The 17,993-nt window shown below is 43.3% G+C and overlaps 1 protein-coding gene across 6 annotated transcripts in view; it reads left to right on the top strand.

Annotated features, from left to right (window-relative positions):
- LOC106581710 (RNA-binding motif, single-stranded-interacting protein 1) overlaps positions 1–17,993 on the top strand; it is a 72,360-nt gene that overhangs the window by 16,516 nt on the left and 37,851 nt on the right. For all 6 annotated transcript variants that reach the window (XM_045704464.1, XM_045704460.1, XM_045704463.1 and 3 more), the window contains exon 2: positions 10,021–10,199. In XM_045704464.1, the coding sequence (XP_045560420.1) occupies positions 10,021–10,199 (179 nt within the window). The remainder of the gene's footprint in view (positions 1–10,020; positions 10,200–17,993) is intronic.

Raw genomic sequence — 17,993 nt, 5'->3', positions numbered from 1 at the left:
TCAAACGTTGTATAGCATAAATCATTAGTGCCTTTTTTAACCAGAACATGAATAATATTCAAGGTGGACGAATGCATTCTCTTTTAAAACGTATTGGAACGAGGGTACCCAACATGACCTCGCGCGCCAGAGTCTAATCGGCCATCACCGTTCCATGGCTCTTGTTCGGTCAGATCTCACAGTAAAAGACTCAAAACACTTTGTAAAGGCTGGTGACATCTAGTGGAAGCAATAGGAAGTGCCAAAACATTAATCAACCCCTGTGTGTTTCAATGGCATAGGCTTAAAGGTAATTCAACACATCAGGTATCCACTTCCTGTCAGAAAATGTCTCAGGGTTTTGCCTGCCAAATAAGTTCTGTTATACTCACAGACACCATTCAAACAGTTTTAGAAACTTTAGGGTGTTTTCTATCCATATATAATAAGTATATGCATATTCTAGTTACTGGGTAGGATTAGTAACCAGATGAAATCGGGTACGTTTTTTTATCCAGCCGTGAAAATACTGCCCCCTAGCCCCAACAGGTTAATCTCTTACATCTAGACGTTCCGCTAGCGGAACACCTGCTCCAATATCCAATGATGGGCGTGGCGCGAAATACAAACTCCTCTAAAATCCGAAAACTTCCATTTTTCAAACATATGACTATTTTACAGCATTTTAAAGACAAGACTCTCGTTAATCTAACCACACTGTCCGATTTCAAAAAGGCTTTACAGCGAAAGCAAAACATTAGATTATGTCAGCAGAGTACCCAGCCAGAAATAATCAGACACCCATTTTTCAAGCTAGCATATAATGTCACAAAAAACAAAACCACAGCTAAATGCAGCACTAACCTTTGATGATCTTCATCAGATGACAACCCTAGGACATTATGTTATACAATGCATGCATGTTTTGTTCAATCAAGTTCATATTTATATCAAAAACCAGCTTTTTTACATTAGCATGTGACGTTCAGAACTAGCATACCCCCTGCAAACATCCGGTGAATTTACTAAATTACTCACGATAAACGTTCACAAAAAACATAACAATTATTTTAAGAATTATAGATACAGAACTCCTCTATGCACTCGATATGTCCGATTTTAAAATAGCTTTTCGGTGAAAGCACATTTTGCAATATTTTCAGTAGATAGCCCAGCCATCACGGCTAGCCATTTAGACACCGACCAAGTTTAGCCCTGACCAAATTCCGATTTACTATTACAAAAGTTTGATTACCTTTGTTGTCTTCGTCAGAATGCACTCCCAGGACTGCTACTTCAATAACAAATGTTGGTTTGGTCCAAAATAATCCATCGTTATATCCAAATAGAGGCGTTTTGTTCGTGCGTTCAAGACACTATCCGAAGTGTAAATAAGGGTCACGAGCATGGCGCAATTCGTGACAAAATATTTCTAAATATTCCATTACCGTACTTCGAAGCATGTCAACCGCTGTTTAAAATCAATTTTTATGCCATTTTTCTTGTAAAAAAGCGATAATATTCCGACCGGGAATCTGCGTTTAGGTAAACAGACGAAAGAAAACAAAGCATTCTGTCGACGCGGGCACGAGCATGAGTCTCACAGTACTGTAACCAGCCACTACCCAAACGCGCTACTTTTTTTCAACCAGAGCCTGCAAAGCCACGATTCAGCTTTTTGCCGCCTTCTGAGAGCCCATGGGAGCCGTAGGAAGTGTCACGTAACAGCAGAGATCCTCTGTAATGGATAGAGATAATCAAGAAGGGCAAGAAATTGTCAGACAGGGCACTTCCTGCATGGAATCTTCTCAGGTTTTGGCCTGCCAAATGAGTTCTGTTATAATCACAGACACCATTCAAACAGTTTTAGAAACGTTGGAGTGTTTTCTATCCAAAGCTAATAATTAAATGCATATTCTAGTTTCTGGGCAGGAGTAATAATCAGATTAAATCGGGTAGGTTTTTTATCCGGCTGTGAAAATACTGCCCCCTAGCCATAACAGGTTAAAATTAATTTGTGGTATTTCTTTCCTTAATGTGTTTGAGGCAATCAGTTGTGTTGTGACAATGTAGGGGTGGTATGCAGAAGATAGCCCTATTTGGTAAAAGCCCAAGTGAATATTATGGCAAGAACAGCTCAATTAAGCACAGAGAAACAACAGTCCATCATTACTTTAAGACATGAAGGTCAGTCAATCCGGAAAATTGTGCAGTCGCAGCAACCATCAAGCGCTATGATGAAACTGGCTCTCATGAGGACCGCCACAGGAATGGAAGACCCAGAGTTACCATTACTGCAGAGGATAAGTTCATTAGAGTTACCAGCCTCAGAAATTGCAGCTCAAGTAAATGCTTCACAGAGTTCAAGTAACAGACACATCTCAACATCAACTGTTCAGAGGAGACTGCGTGAATCAGGCCTTCATGGTCAATTGCTGCAAAGAAACCACTACTAAAGGAAACCAATAAGAATAAGTGACTTGCTTGGGCCAAGAAACACGAGCAATGGACATTAGACTGGTGGAAATCTGTCCTTTGGTCTGATGAGTCCAAATTTGAGATTTTTTGTTCCAACCACCGTGTCTTTGTGAAACGCAGAGTAGATGAACCGATGATCTCCGCATGTGTGGTTCCCACCGTGAAGCAGGGAGGAGGAGGTGTGATGGGTTGGGGATCCATTGCTGGTGACACTGTCAGTGATTTATTTAGAATTCAAGGCACACTTAACCAGCATGGCTACCACAGCATTCTGCAGCAATACGCCATCCCATCTGGTTTGTGCTTAGTGGGACTATCATTTGTTTTTCAAAAGGACAATGACCCAACACACCTCCAGGCTGTGTAAGGGCTATTTGACCAAGAAGGAGAGTGATGGAGTGCTGCATCAGATTACCTGGACTCCGCAATCACCCAAGCTCAATCTAATTGAGATGGTTTGGGATGAGTTGGACTGCAGAGTAAAGGAAAAGCAGCCAACAAGTGAATATGTGGGAACTCCTTCAAGACTGTTGGAAAAGCATTCCAGGTGAAGCTTGTTGAGAGAATGCCAAGAGTGTGCAAAGCTGTCATCAAGGCAAAGGGTGGCTACTTTTAAGAATCTCAAATCTCAAATATACACTGCTCAAAAAAATAAAGGGAACACTTAAACAACACAATGTAACTCCAAGTCAATCACACTTCTGTGAAATCAAACTGTCCACTTAGGAAGCAACACTGATTGACAATACATTTCACATGCTGTTGTGCAAATGGAATAGACAACAGGTGGAAATTATAGGCAATTAGCAAGACACCCCCAATAAAGGAGTGGTTCTGCAGGTGGGGACCACAGACCACTTCTCAGTTCCTATGCTTCCTGGCTGATGTTTTGGTCACTTTTGAATGCTGGCGGTGCTTTCACTCTAGTGGTAGCATGAGACGGAGTCTACAACCCACACAAGTGGCTCAGGTAGTGCAGCTCATCCAGGATGGCACATCAATGCGAGCTGTGGCAAGAAGGTTTGCTGTGTCTGTCAGCGTAGTGTCCAGAGCATGGAGGCGCTACCAGGAGACAGGCCAGTACATCAGGAGACGTGGAGGAGGCCGTAGGAGGGCAACAGCCCAGCAGCAGGACCGCTACCTCCGCCTTTGTGCAAGGAGGAGCAGGAGAAGTACTGCCAGAGCCCTGCAAAATGACCTCCAGCAGGCCACAAATGTGCATGTGTCTGCTCAAACGGTCAGAAACAGACTCCATGAGGGTGGTATGAGGGCCCGACGTCCACAGGTGGGGGTTGTGCTTACAGCCCAACACCGTGCAGGACGTTTGGCATTTGCCAGAGAACACCAAGATTGGCAAATTCGCCACTGGCACCCTGTGCTCTTCACAGATGAAAGCAGGTTCACACTGAGCACACGTGACAGACGTGACAGAGTCTGGAGACGCTGTGGAGAACGTTCTGCTGCCTGCAACATCCTCCAGCATGACCGGTTTGGCGGTGGGTCAGTCATGGTGTGGGGTGGCATTTCTTTGGGGGGCCGCACAGCCCTCCATGTGCTCGCCAGAGGTAGCCTGACTGCCATTAGGTACCGAGATGAGATCCTCGGACCCCTTGTGAGACCATATGCTGATGCGGTTGGCCCTGGATTCCTCCTAATGCAAGACAATGCTAGACCTCATGTGGCTGGAGTGTGTCAGCAGTTACTGCAAGAGGAAGGCATTGATGCTATGGACTGGCCCGCCCATTCCCCAGACCTGAATCCAATTGAGCACATCTGGGACATCATGTCTCGCTCCATCCACCAACGCCACGTTGCACCACAGACTGTCCAGGAGTTGGCGGATGCTTTAGTCCAGGTCTGGGAAGAGATCCCACAGGAGACCATCCGCCACCTCATCAGGAGCATGCCCGGGCGTTGTAGGGAGGTCATACAGGCATGTGGAGGCCACACACACCACTGGGCCTCATTTTGACATGTTTTAAGGACATTACATCAAAGTTGGATCAGCCTGTAGTGTGGTTTTCCACTTTAATTTTGAGTGTGACAACAAATCCAGACCTCCATGGGTTGATAAATTGGATTTCCATTGATTATTTTTGTGTGATTTTGTTGTCAGCACATTCAACTATGTAAAGAAAAAAGTATTTAATAAGATTATTTCTTTCATTCATATCTAGGATGTGTTGTTTAAGTGTTCCCTTTATTTTTTTGAGCAGTATATTTTGATTTGTTTAACACTGTTTTGGTTACTACATGATTCCATGTGTTATTTCATAGTTTAATGTCTTCACTATTATTCTACAATGTAGAAAATAGTCAAAATCAAGAAAAACCCTTGAATGAGTAGGTGTGTCCAAACTTTTGACTGGTATTGTATGTCTTATATATTTCCCTAGTAATTGCAAATATGCATATAAACTCAGCAACAACAAAAAAACGTCCTCTCGCTGTCAACTGTGTTTATTTCCAGCAAACTTAACATGTGTAAACATTTGTATAAAACTAACAAGATTCAACAACTGAGGCATAAACTGAACAAGTTTCACAGACATGTGACTAACAGAAATTGAATAATGTGTCCCTGAACAAAGGGGGGTCAAAATCAAAAGTAACAGTCAGTATCTGGTGTGGCCACCAGCTGCATTAAGTACTGCAGTGCATCTCCTCTTCATGGACTGCACCAGATTTGCACGTTCTTGCTGTGAGATGTTACCCCACTCTTCCACCAAGGCACCTGCAAGTTCCCAGACATTTCTGGGAGGGGAATGGCCCTAGCTCTCACCCTCCGACCCAACAGGTCCCAGACGTGCTCAATGGGATTGAGATCCGGGCTCTTCACTGGCCATGGCAAAACACTGACATTCCTGTCTTGCAGGAAATCACGCACAGAACGAGCAGTATGGCTGGTGGCATTGTCATGCTGGAGGGTCATGTCAGGATGAGCCTGCAGGAAGGGTACCACATGAGGGAGGAGGATGTCTTCCCTGTAACGCACAGCTTTGAGATTGCCTGCAATGACAACAGGCTCAGTCCGATGATGCTGTGACACACCGCCCCAGATCATGATGGACCCTCCACCTCCAAATCGATCCCGCTCCAGAGTACAGGCCTTGGTGTAACGCTCATTCCTTCAACAATAAACGCGAATCCGACCATCACCCCATGTGAGACAAAACCGTGACTCGTCAGTGAAGAGCACTTTTTGCCAGTCCTGTCTGGTCCAGTGACGGTGGGTTTGTGCCAATAGGCGACGTTGTTGCCAGTGATGTCTGGTGAAGACCTGCCTTACAACAGGCCTACAAGCCCTCAGTCCAGCCTCTCTCAGCCTATTGCGGACAGTCTGAGCACTGATGGAGGGATTGTGCATTCCTGGTGTAACTCGGGCAGTTGTTGTTGCCATCCTGTACCTGTCCCACAGGTGTGATGTTCGGATGTACCGATCCTGTGCAGGTGTTGTTACACGTGGTCTGCCACTGCGAGGACGATCAGCTGTCCGACCTGTCTCCTTGTAGCCCTGTCTTAGGCGTCTCACAGTACGGACATAGCAATTTATTGCCCTGGCCACATCTGCAGTCCTCATTCCTCCTTGCAGCATGCCTAAGTCATGTTCACACAGATGAGCAGGGACCCTGGGCATCTTTCCTTTTTTTAGAGTCAGTAGAAAGGCCTCTTTAGTGTCCTAAGTTTTCATAACTGTGACCTTATTTGCCTACCTTCTGTAAGCTGTTAGTGCCTTAGCAACCGTTCCACAGGTGCATGTTCATTGAACAAGCATGGAATACAGTGTTTACACCCTTTACAATGAAGATCTGTGAAGTTATTGGATTTTTACAAATTATCTTTGAAAGACAGGGTCCTGAAAAAGGGTTGTTTCTTTTTTTGCTGAGTTTATGCATATATACTGAACAAAAATATAAACGCAACATGCAACAATTTCAACCATTTCAAGGATTTTACTGAGTTATAGTTCATAAAAGAAAATCTGTCATTTTAAATATATTAATTAGACCGTAATCTATGGATTTCACCTGACTGGGCAGGGACGCAGCCAGCGGTTGGCCTGGGGGTGCATAGTCCCACCCACTTAGGAGCCAGGACCAGCTTATAAGAATTCATTTTTCCCCACAAAAAGGCTTTATTACAGACAGAAATACTCCTCGGTTTCATCAGCTGTCCGGATGGCTGGTCTCAGACAATCCCGCAGGTGAAGAAGCCGGATGTGGAGGTCCTGGGTTGGCGTGGTTACACTGGCACTATGTTCACATTGACATCAGCAAAACGCTCACCCACACAACGCCATACACGTGATCTGTGGTTGTGAGGCCGGTTGGACGTACTGCCAATTCTCTAAAACGATGTTGGAGGCAGCTTATGGTAGAGAAATTAACATTAAATTAACATTAAATTATCTAGCAACATATCTGGTGGACAATCATTCCTGCATTCAGCATGCCAATTGCATGCTCACTCAAAACTTGAGACATCTGTGGCATTGTGTTGTGTGACAAAAATGCACATTTTAGAGTGGCCTGTTATTGTCCCCAGCACAAGGTGCACCTGTGTAATGATCATGCTGTTTAATCAGCTTCTTAATATGCCACACCTGTCAGGTGGATGGATTCTCTTGGCAAAGGAGAAACGCTCACAAACAGGGATGTAAACAAATTTGTGCACAACATTTTAGAGAAATAAGCTTTTTGTGTGTATGGAATATTTCTGGGATCATGAAACATGGGACCAACACTTTACATATTGCGTTTATATTATGTTTTTTGGTTGTTTTCTTTTACAGTGACAAAGGCCAGGGTTATTTGGGCAGATTGGGATAAGAAAGTTGCATTTATGTTAGTTGCATTCTTTGTCTAGATGTTGGAAACGATGTCTAGCCCGTCTGTCAGATATGATGTTAGATAACATGAGAATGGTTCATTAAGATACAATCTATCTTTCCTCAAAACCCCTAGCCAACATAGTATGACCTCAAGCATGCACTGCATGGTGATTAATGTCTTAATCTGTCCTCCCACCATATAGAGGGAAAATACAGGGGAAATCTCAAGGGATCCTTCAAACGCCAACAGTCCCGTTAGAGTTAATTTCTTGAGGACAGTCCTCAGAGATAACTGTAGAGTCATTGCAGAAGCCTTTGTGAAAAGGTCATTTCATTTGAGGAGTTACGTTCACAGCATACATAAAAATTCCCTGGCAAAGAGCTGTTTGTGACAGGAAGGAAAATAATGAATGAATCCAACAGCAGGTCAAGTTGGTTTCCGTAGTAAAAGGCATGTAGACCGGAGAAGAAGAAGATCTCTTGCTTGGGCCGAGTCCAAGTTGACGATTGCTCAATTCTGTCACCACGTATTGCTTGGGATTCCATCAGCTTCCTCTCTTGTGATTCCTCGAAGGGGGAGGGGTGATAAACAGTGTCAGACTCACAGAACAGTCTTAGAAAGAGGCCGAGCTTTTCAGATCCAAACATCTGTGGCCCTACAAACAGGAAGCATGCTATACTGGCTTATTGCCTCTGAGATGTGGAGGTACTCTTGACACGGCCCATATGATTTACAGATGTTGATTGAATGAGATCAGGGGCGTCAGTTGGGTAGGGCAGTCACCATACCCTAGCTCAACACCACCAATTTAAAATAGACTACTAAAATCATTCCAATCCTGATTAAAAGGCAAATGAAGTTTAGCGGTAGTAGTCAGCTGACTTTAGGACCATGCGGACACCTAGGAAGGCTGTTTGTATGGCTGCCTAGCTTTATGGAGAGTAGAGATCTGTATTTCTGTTTAACTAGGCAAGTCAGTTAAGAACAAATTCTTATTTACAATGACCACCAAACCCAGACGACGCTGGGCTAATTGTGCGCCGCCCTATGGGACTCCCAATCACGGCCAGATGTGATTCAGTCTGGATTCGAACCAGGGACTGCAGTGACGCCTCTTGCACAGAGATGCAGTGCCTTAGACCACTGCACCACTCGGGAGCCTGTATAATAATAACGAGATGCTCATGTCTCCGCCTTAACAATGGGAGTCGTTGTCCCAAAGGCGGGAAGACAGGCGACAAGTTTAGGTCCAAAATAAGCCCATAGAAACACATTGGGCTTATTTTTGACAGATTTTGTCTAGTTAAACCTCTCGCTTTGCCTCTTCCTTTCTGTGGAGAGTGCATTGACGCAGCTGCAGGGAACAGCAAGACTTTTTCTCAACAGATTGCAGAGGTAAAGATGGCTGTAATGGATGGCTTTGGCTAGGTAACTGCTGTTTGACTTGACATGGCAGCTAATTATTGTATGGCATGTGTTTGTAGAATGTTAAGTCCCCTATTGACTGATGTGAATGATGCTACAGCAACATGGTGATAATGGCTGGAGTCAATGCTGTTCTCCAAATTGCATTTTAGAGTTTTTTTAATTGTGTAGAAATGCAGTAAATGACCTTACCCATACCCTAGGTTTAGCTGGAATGAAGCCCCTGAATGAGACCAAATATCTCTGAAATTCAATGCTGGAAGAACTGGTCGACACATTTTCCGTGCACATTACAGAACTTCCCTTCTCTTTCCAATCGATTGAAAAGGGTATATTTATTTTGTATTCTGCAAGTTACAGAAATCGGGTGGCATATCATTGTTCCAAACACGCTGATCCTCAGTGTTCAAAAGAACTGGTGTTGAAGTTGAGTTACATTCTCCACCATGCCTCTCTAACTGGAACCTAATGCAAATAAGCCTGTGTGTAAGTGTAGGGGTGGCAGTGGGATGGTAAAGTAGGCTATGCTGGAAATGTAGTCATTGACATGTCTAGTTGGGAAGTCAGTCAATCACCAGGGGATTGGTGGGAAGGGCTCTCTAAATCACGCACAACCTTCCAGTGTCACATCAGTATCAGAGCAGATCTGCACGCCCCTCGGTACGTAGTTTGTGCTGACTTCCCGACTTCTGATGGAGATTGCTCAGCAGATATGTATCACTGCTCTGTTCAATATTAATCTTCACACGGGGCACCCATTCGATAGTACTAAATTATGAAGTAGCAGGACAGTTCATTTATAGCATGCACCAATATGGAAGATTTAGCTGGGCCACAGCGATATGCTTATAGTGAAGACCGATGGTTTTCTGGTCCAGCGCACTAAAATACTGTTATGGTTACAGCGGGAGTCAAATAAAGAATCTCTCTGAGTAACTCATGGAGGAGACAAGATTCGTAGACAAAGCTGCGTTAAGGGTTGGAATAAAATCCAAGCACGTTTTCTTAACCCACTAATGAAATGCAAACGTGTATTGTTTCATGATTACTCACTGGCAATCACTAGCTCTGCTAGACGTCAATCAATAATGAACACATGTATTTATTTGCACAATTAAATGTCCACGTGACCGCGCATCCACGTGGCAAGGCAATGTAGTCTGTTTCATTCCGAGTAGTCTATTTCTCTGTGTCTGTCTCTCTCTCTCTTTTGTTTAGCAACAGGGAACACCAGTATGTTGGCACTTCGCACCGACATGTCGTTTTGTCTTGGACTGACACCATTCTGTGTGTTTTCCTTCGGCAGCCACCTGCAGCCCTTTCCTCACACCCCATGGCTCCGCCCATCCCCAGCACCAACAGCAGCACCAACAACAGCAGTAGCTCCAGCACTGCAGGCTGGGAGCAGCTCAGTAAAACCAACCTGTACATCCGAGGCCTTCCCCCAGCCACGACCGACCATGATCTGGTTAAGCTCTGCCAGCCGTGAGTACACTTCCTTCCTCTTATGATTCTAACAATTGATTGGTTAATGACTTGTCGGCTATGGTCACCACCACCATGACTGTGGTAGAGTTCAAAGCAACAGTTACTTATTTGACTTGAGATGGCAATAACAACAGCCTGTTCAATGTAATTCCGAAGTCTTCATATTGTTTGTCGGATCTCTGCAAGCGTCATTTAATTTAATCTAATTTATACTCAGAAACGTATATTGAGAATCTCCTGGAAATGCATCCATATCGGGATATGTTTGGTGACGTCACATTACTAGGTGACGAATATGACCTCAGTTACCAGTGGACCAGCTCGCTGTGCATTCAGTAGATACCAAAAAGGTTAGATGACGCACTGGTAATAAAGCTTATTTTCACTGCCATGTTTTAAGTAGAACCATGGCTAACTGGGACAGGTCAGATCACATGACCACAGTGAGAGATGGAGAGAGGGAGAGCTGTGAGTTAGGGGGAAGGGACAGAGATATTTGAGAAGATGATGGCCAACACTGCAGGGGGAGAGCTGACAGGGGCATTACATCTGAATTTAAAATGAAAATGATATTGGAAGACTACAAGGGCAAACCCAGAGAGCTTTAGGAGCTGATAGTATCTGAAGCGATACAGTGGGTAGTTCATGTAGTTAATGCAGGGGATAAAGGGGCAATCTCGGCCCGCTCTTGTCCACAGCCAAATTGTTATTGTGTTCCTCACGTCTGTGGAAAAAGACCACCGAGGTGACTTTGAAATCTAATTTTCTTTTCCCAGACCCCCCGCTTTCCCCTCCCCCCAGCTCCACAATACGATGTTGACTTTGCGGCACATTCAACCCCTCGATCTCCTGAACGGCTGGCATAGATCCTCTATCCCGTGTTTAGAAAGAGATACAGAGTGGTAGCTGCGATTTAGCTACCTACAACACCATCTCTTTGTTAACTTTTCATTAAAAAAACATACTAAATGGGGAAGAAGAGGGAATTCGTCGAATGAAGAAAGCAAACAGGTGTTGTATGTTAGAGTCCTGCACAGGTCAGTTTTTTGGAGCCGCACCCACCCTGCGCTGGCCACATCAATTCCAAGCCCCACCCGATAACCAACGTCAAGACAGATTTTTCTCTGCAACCCGACCCAGCCACATAGTTCTGGGATCCAATCTGTGACCCGACAAATAACATCAATTTATTGAACTGTTTTTATGACTCCAGAGTAGGCCCTAATAGGCTATTAGGCTATACCCCTTCTCTGCATTAATTCATTTGTCTGCATATCTATTCAACATTTGGATGAAAGGAAACTCTGGCATTAATTAATATCCTCTTTTTTTCCACAATGTAAAGTGGCACATTGACAATTCACATCGCTTTGAAGAAGAGTCTTCTAATTAGCCTTCTTACCTAATGAAACCCTTTAACCGACTTAACAAAACAAGACCTTTACGTTCAATATTGTTTAGATAATCAAATAGTTTAATTGAAACTCAAACAAACAATTCCCAGAATGAAATAGGCTATAGGCTTCAGAAATAGCATACATTTATTTAGTAGGCTATAGCCTGCTCAAACTTTTACCAACTTTATATGGCCTGCGTATGGTCTAAATGAACTAAAGCCTGAATTAACATAATAATTAACTGATAATTAACTGAATTACCTTAAACAAATACACGCTTGCACTTTCTGCAGGCTCTGTATCCATCAACCAGGTTGTTGACCTCCTTGTCCACAAGGACTCCAAAATACTTCCAAATCTGGGATTTCACTCGCGCAGCACCTGTTTCCACGATGGTGTATTCCACCACTATAACCTTACTTTTTATTTCCACAGTTAAGCTATGTTAGCCCTTTTTGCATGAACTAGGCAAACCAGGGAAAGTTAACTTGGCAATGTAGTCACGCGTGGGGGGAGGGAATATTAGCTCTGCACATAAACAAATTAGGAATGTTTCAGCACCACGCAAATAATCGACCGTTCACTGTCCCAAAGCGTGCATGGCTGGCTGGTAGCCTAGGCCTATAGTCTGTTTTATCTTCATTTAAAATGTTTCCGACCAGAAATATAATTGTTCTGAACCGTGAGCCAACCCTCTGGTTGAAATAATGTTTTCATTCCACCCGCCAGCTGTTTTTTTTTTTTTCGTGTCACCCGCAGGGAATCGTGGGTATTCGACCCGATGCAGGTCTTTATTGTGTGCACAGTGAAAGGCAGTTAGATTCATGCTGATAACATCATGTACATAAGGTAGTCATATCCTGACCATCTCTTGCACTGTTGATGGTTTGCCAGAGAGCAGTGGCTGGCTGTTGCCATTTAAGATTTGGGATTAGAGCTCAGCTTAGAGATTCAGAGTCAAGGGTTCGTGCTCGTTTACCTTGTGTTGTGTTTAGCTTAATCCTTCCCCTGACTGAAATGTTCTTAGCATATCAACTCACTCTAATCAACATTATATCAACGCTGCTTTTCATTGAATCGCAGCCTAAATACTGTCAACAGTTCAGCCACGCTCTCCCAAAATAAATTCTTAAGAAAGTTACATGAAGAACGTTGTGTTCAACAACCAATCAGCAACCCCGCTTGAAATGGGAACGCATGTTAACGTTGAGATTGCAGAGGCCAGTCGGTTTGGCATTACCATGAATGGACACAAACAGAAGTTGGCTAACGCACAGACTGGACCACCAGTCTACTCAGTTAGTAGGTCAGGGGTAATGCAAGCTAGATAGTTGTTGGACAATCTAAAGAGGTTGAAATAGGTCCCTGTGCTTTTCTGACAATTCCCATCTTTCTCTCATCATTTTGTGTCTGACCTGAGCTGATCCACCACACAATCCCAAAATATCGCGAAAATAAAATCCCAATTAAACCTCTGTTTAAAATGCTGAGTCAACGGTTGAGGACTCAAGAAGGACAGGGTATAATCAGTTCTTGTTGGTAGCAAGACGAGGCTGTTTCTTCAGGCTGTTCTTTCAGGCCATAACTCAATCCTGCTATTTTCAGAGCAGACAGAAGAGTATCCCTTAGCGGTGTCCCCAGGAATCAATAAGCATGCAGCGAATAGGAACCGGAGACCTTTTAACCAATGTAATGGGATAAAGGCAGGAGATGAAAGGCAGGTGGAATGGGAGTCCATTGTTCTCCTAGCTGCTGCTGCCTCTCTCTCTCTCAGAGACGACGTTCTACCTGATTCAAGCAGCTCTCTCTGTCTGACAGCACCAAGCAGCACTGTGATAGATGGTTAGTGAAAGCTAATGGAACAGGGGGGAGTCTAATGGCTAAGGTTAAAAAACATATTTTCCTGGAAGCTGTGTTTTACAGTGCCTTCAGAAAGTATTCATACCTCTTGACTTATTCCACATTTTGTTGTGTTACAGCCTGAATTCAAAATGGATTAAATATATTATTTTTCTCACCCATCTACACACAATACACTAGAGGTCGACCGATTAATCGGAATGGCCGATTAATTAGGGCCGATTTCACGTTTTCATAAAAACATGGTAATCCGCATTTTTGGACACCGATTATGGCCAATTACATTGCACTCCACGAGGAGACTGTGTGGCAGGCTGACTACCTGTTATGCAAGTGCAGCAAGGAGCCAAGGTGCTAGCTAGTATTAAACTTATCTTATAAAAAACTATCAATCTTAACATAATCACTAGTTAACTACACATGGTTGATGATATTACTAGTTTATCTAGCTTGTCCTGCGTTGCATATAATCGATGCGGTGCCTGTTCATTTATCATTGAATCACAGCCTACTTCGCCAAACGGGTGATTTAACAAGCGCATTCGCAAAAAAAGCACTGTCGTTGCACCAATGTGTACCTAACCATAAACATCAATGCCTTTCTTAAAATCAATACACAAGTATATCTTTTTAAACCTGCATATTTAGTTAATATTGCCTGCTAACATTAATTTCATTTTAACTAGGGAAATTGTGTCACTTCTCTTGCGTTCTGTGCAAGCAGAGTCAGGGTATATGCAGCAGTTTGGGCCGCCTGGCTTATTGCGAACTGTGTGAAGACCATTTCTTCCTAACAAAGACCGTAATTAATTTGCCTGAATTGTACATAATTATGACATAACATTGAAGGTTGTGCAATGTAACAGCAATATTTAGACTTAGGGATGCCACCGTTAGATAAAATACGGAACGGTTCCGTAGTTCACTGAAAGAATAAACGTTTTGTTTTTGAAAGGATAGTTTCTGGATTTGACCATATTAATTACCTAAGGCTGGTATTTCTGTATGTTATTATATTATAATTAAGTCTATGATTTGATAGAGCAGTCTGACTGAGCGGTGGTAGGCAGCAGCAGGCTCGTAAGCATTCATTCAAACAGCACTTTCCTGCATTTGCCAGCAGCTCTTCGCTGTGCTTCAAGCATTGCGCTGTTTATGACTTCAAGCCTATCAACTCCCGAGATTAGGCTGGCAATACTAAAGTACCTATTAGAACATCCAATAGTCAAAGGTATATGAAATACAAATGGTATAGAGAGAAATAGTCCTATAATAACTACAACCTAAAACTTCTTACCTGGGAATATTGAAGACTCATGTTAAAAGGAACCACCAGCTTTCATATGTTCTTAGCAAGGAACTTAAACGTTAGCTTTTTTACATGGCACATATTGCACTTTTACTTTCTTCTCCAACACTTTGTTTTTGCATTATTTAAACCAAACATGTTTCATTATTTATTTGAGACTAAATAGATTTTATTGATGTATTATATTAAGTTAAAATAAGCGTTCATTCAGTATTGTTGTAATTGTCATTATTACAAATGTATATATAAAAATCGTCCGATTAATCGGTATCGGCTTTTTTGGGGTCCGCCAATAATCGGTATCGGTGTTGAAAAATCATAAATCGGTCGACCTCTACAATACACCATAATGACAGTGAAAACATGTTTAGACATTTTTGCAATTTTATTGAAAATGAAATACAGAAATATCTCATTTCCATAAGTATTCACACCCCGCCTTTGGAAGCGATTACAGCGGTGAGTCTTTCAGGGTACATTTCTAAGAGCTTTCCACATCTGGATTGTGGAACATTTGCCCATTATTCTTTTCAAAATTCTTCAAGCTCTGTCAAATTGGTTATTGATCATTGCTAGACAACCATTTTCAGGTCTTGCTATACACAGTATTTTCAAGAAGATTTAAGTCAGAATTGTAACTAGTCCACTCAGGAATTGGAAAACCTCCCTTGTCGTTGTGGTTGAAATGTACTGCTCGACTGAGGGACCTTACAGATAATTTGTATGTGTGGGGTACAGAGAGGAGATAGTCATTCCAAATCATGTTAAACACTAGTATTGCGCACAGAGTGAGTCCATGCAACTTATTATGTGACTTATTAAGGACATTTTTACCCCTGAACTTATTTAGGCTTGCCATAACAAAGGGGTTGAATACTTATTGACTCAAGACATTTCAGCTTTCCATTTGTAAACATTTTGAAAAAACATCATTCCACTTTGACATTATGGCTTATTGTGTGTAGGCCAGTGACAAAAAATCTAAATTGAATCCATCCTAAATTGAGGCTGTAACACAACAAAATGTGGGGGAAAAAAATTATAAATCAAGCGATGTGAAAACTTTGAGCTCACTGTAACGCACGCACACATACACGCATACACACACGCAGCTTCAGCAGTTGTCTTACCCTTAACGACTGTGCTGGTTTCATATACTTTCGATGCTAATCCATTGGTTTTTTGTGGAGAGTTAAACTGTGTCCTCTCAGTCACCCCACAGTGAACCAGATCAGGAAGCTTTTTTTTAACCTCTTTCATTCAAGCTTTCGATTTTTGTGTCCCTTCATCGTGAGCTGCTCTGGGGGGAGGGGGCTTGCCGTTGACGCTGTGGTGATTCCTGTAATTGATTAATTTGGAGCCAATTAGTGGAAACCCTTCATCCTCGGGCCTCGCAGGGTAAGGTCACGCCGGCCCGCAGAGACTAACAAAGCACTAGTGCTGAGCGATTAACGTGTCACGTTCGTCGTAATAATTGAACCAAGGTGCAGCGCGATATGGTTTCCACATATTTAATATTAGAAACGCACAAAACAACAAAGAAAGAACGAAACAAACAACGAACCATAACTAAGAGGTGCTACGTGCACTAACTCCCATAAAACACAGGTGGGAAAAATGCATCTTAAATATGATCCCCAATTAGAGACAACGATAACCAGCTGCCTCTAATTGGGAACCATATCAAGCACACCAACCTAGAAATATGAAAACTAGAATAACCACGTAGAAATAATAAACTAGAATACAACATAGACATCCATATACTAAATCACCCCCTAGTCACACCCTGACCTACTATACCATAGAGAAACAATGCTTCTCTATGGTCAGGGCGTGACAATACCCCGCCAAAGGTGCGGACTCCGGCCGCAAAACCTGAAACCAAATGGGGAGGGTAGGGGGGGTGATTAGTATCGGTGGCGGCTCTGGTGCGGGACGAAGAAACTGCTAATCCCGCGGATCCGCCAGCATCGGGGGCGGCTCTGGTGCGGGAAGTAGAACCCGCTCAGCTCGTCGATCCGCCAGCTTTGGTGGCGGCTCTGGTGCGAGCCAAAGAACCCGCTCATCTCGTGTATCCAGCCATGGACCCGGGCTGAACACTGTGCCTGGACTGGACCTCGGTGTCAAGGAAGGCTCCTGCCATGAAGCAGGACTGGACACCAGATCTGGACTGGACATCAGTGCAGAGGAAGGCTCTTGCCATGGAGCAGGACTGGACACCGTATCGGGACTAAGCACCGGCGCAGGAGAATGCTCTGGCCTTGGAGCTGGACTGGATGCTGTGCCTGGACTGGGCATTGGCGCAGGGGAAGGCTCCCGCCATGGAGTGGGACTGGACGCTGTGCCTGGACTGGGCACCAACGCAGAAGAAGACTCTGGCCTTGGAGCTGGACGCCGTGCTTAGACTGGGCATCGGCGCAGGGGAAGGCTCCAGCCATGGAGCTGGAGGTTCCAGACCGTGGGCCGTCGCCTGAAGCTCCGGTCTGGGGGACCGTCGCCTGAAGCTCCGGAGTGGGGGACCGCTCCATGTGCCCCCCCCCCAAAAAAACTTGGGGTTGTCCTTGGGCTTTTTGTAGCCGCGAACCCTGTCGTCGTCGCTGTCCTCCATTATCTCCTTCCGATGTCCAGAAATCCTTCACCTGGTGAACACGCTGCTTTGTCCTGGTTTGATGGGATATTCTGTCACGTTCGTCGTAATAATTGGACCAAGATAATCGTTTTTTGATTTCAATATTATAATTTTTTTACATAAAATGCACTATGCATAATGTGGGTTGAATACTCTAACACGGAATAAAACAATTAATACAAGTCCCATGATGGTAGTGACTGCCCATTACTGCTTATCACTTTAATAAAATATTTCAGTTGTTGTGGTTTTATTTGATGACTTTATTATTTCATTCCAAGTCATCATCTCATCTCTATAGAGCTGACTGACAAAATCACTATTTTAGTAGTTCTTCAAAGTAAATAAGACATACTTTTATGACTGCTGAATACTAACTATCAATTACTTAGATCCAGTATTTTCAGTGGTGTAAAGTACTTATTAAGTAAAAATACTTTAAATTACTACTTAAGTATTTTTTGGGGCTATCTGTACTTTACTATTTATATTTTTGACTACTTTTACTTTACTACATTGCTAAAGAAAATAATGTACTTTTTACTCCATACATTTTTCCTGACACCCAAAAGTACTTGTTACATTTTGACAGG

The sequence above is a fragment of the Salmo salar genome, chromosome ssa21, assembly GCF_905237065.1.
Source record: "Salmo salar chromosome ssa21, Ssal_v3.1, whole genome shotgun sequence".
In the NCBI taxonomy this organism is placed as follows: Eukaryota; Metazoa; Chordata; class Actinopteri; order Salmoniformes; family Salmonidae; genus Salmo; species Salmo salar.
This window is presented reverse-complemented; position numbering and strand designations above follow the sequence as displayed.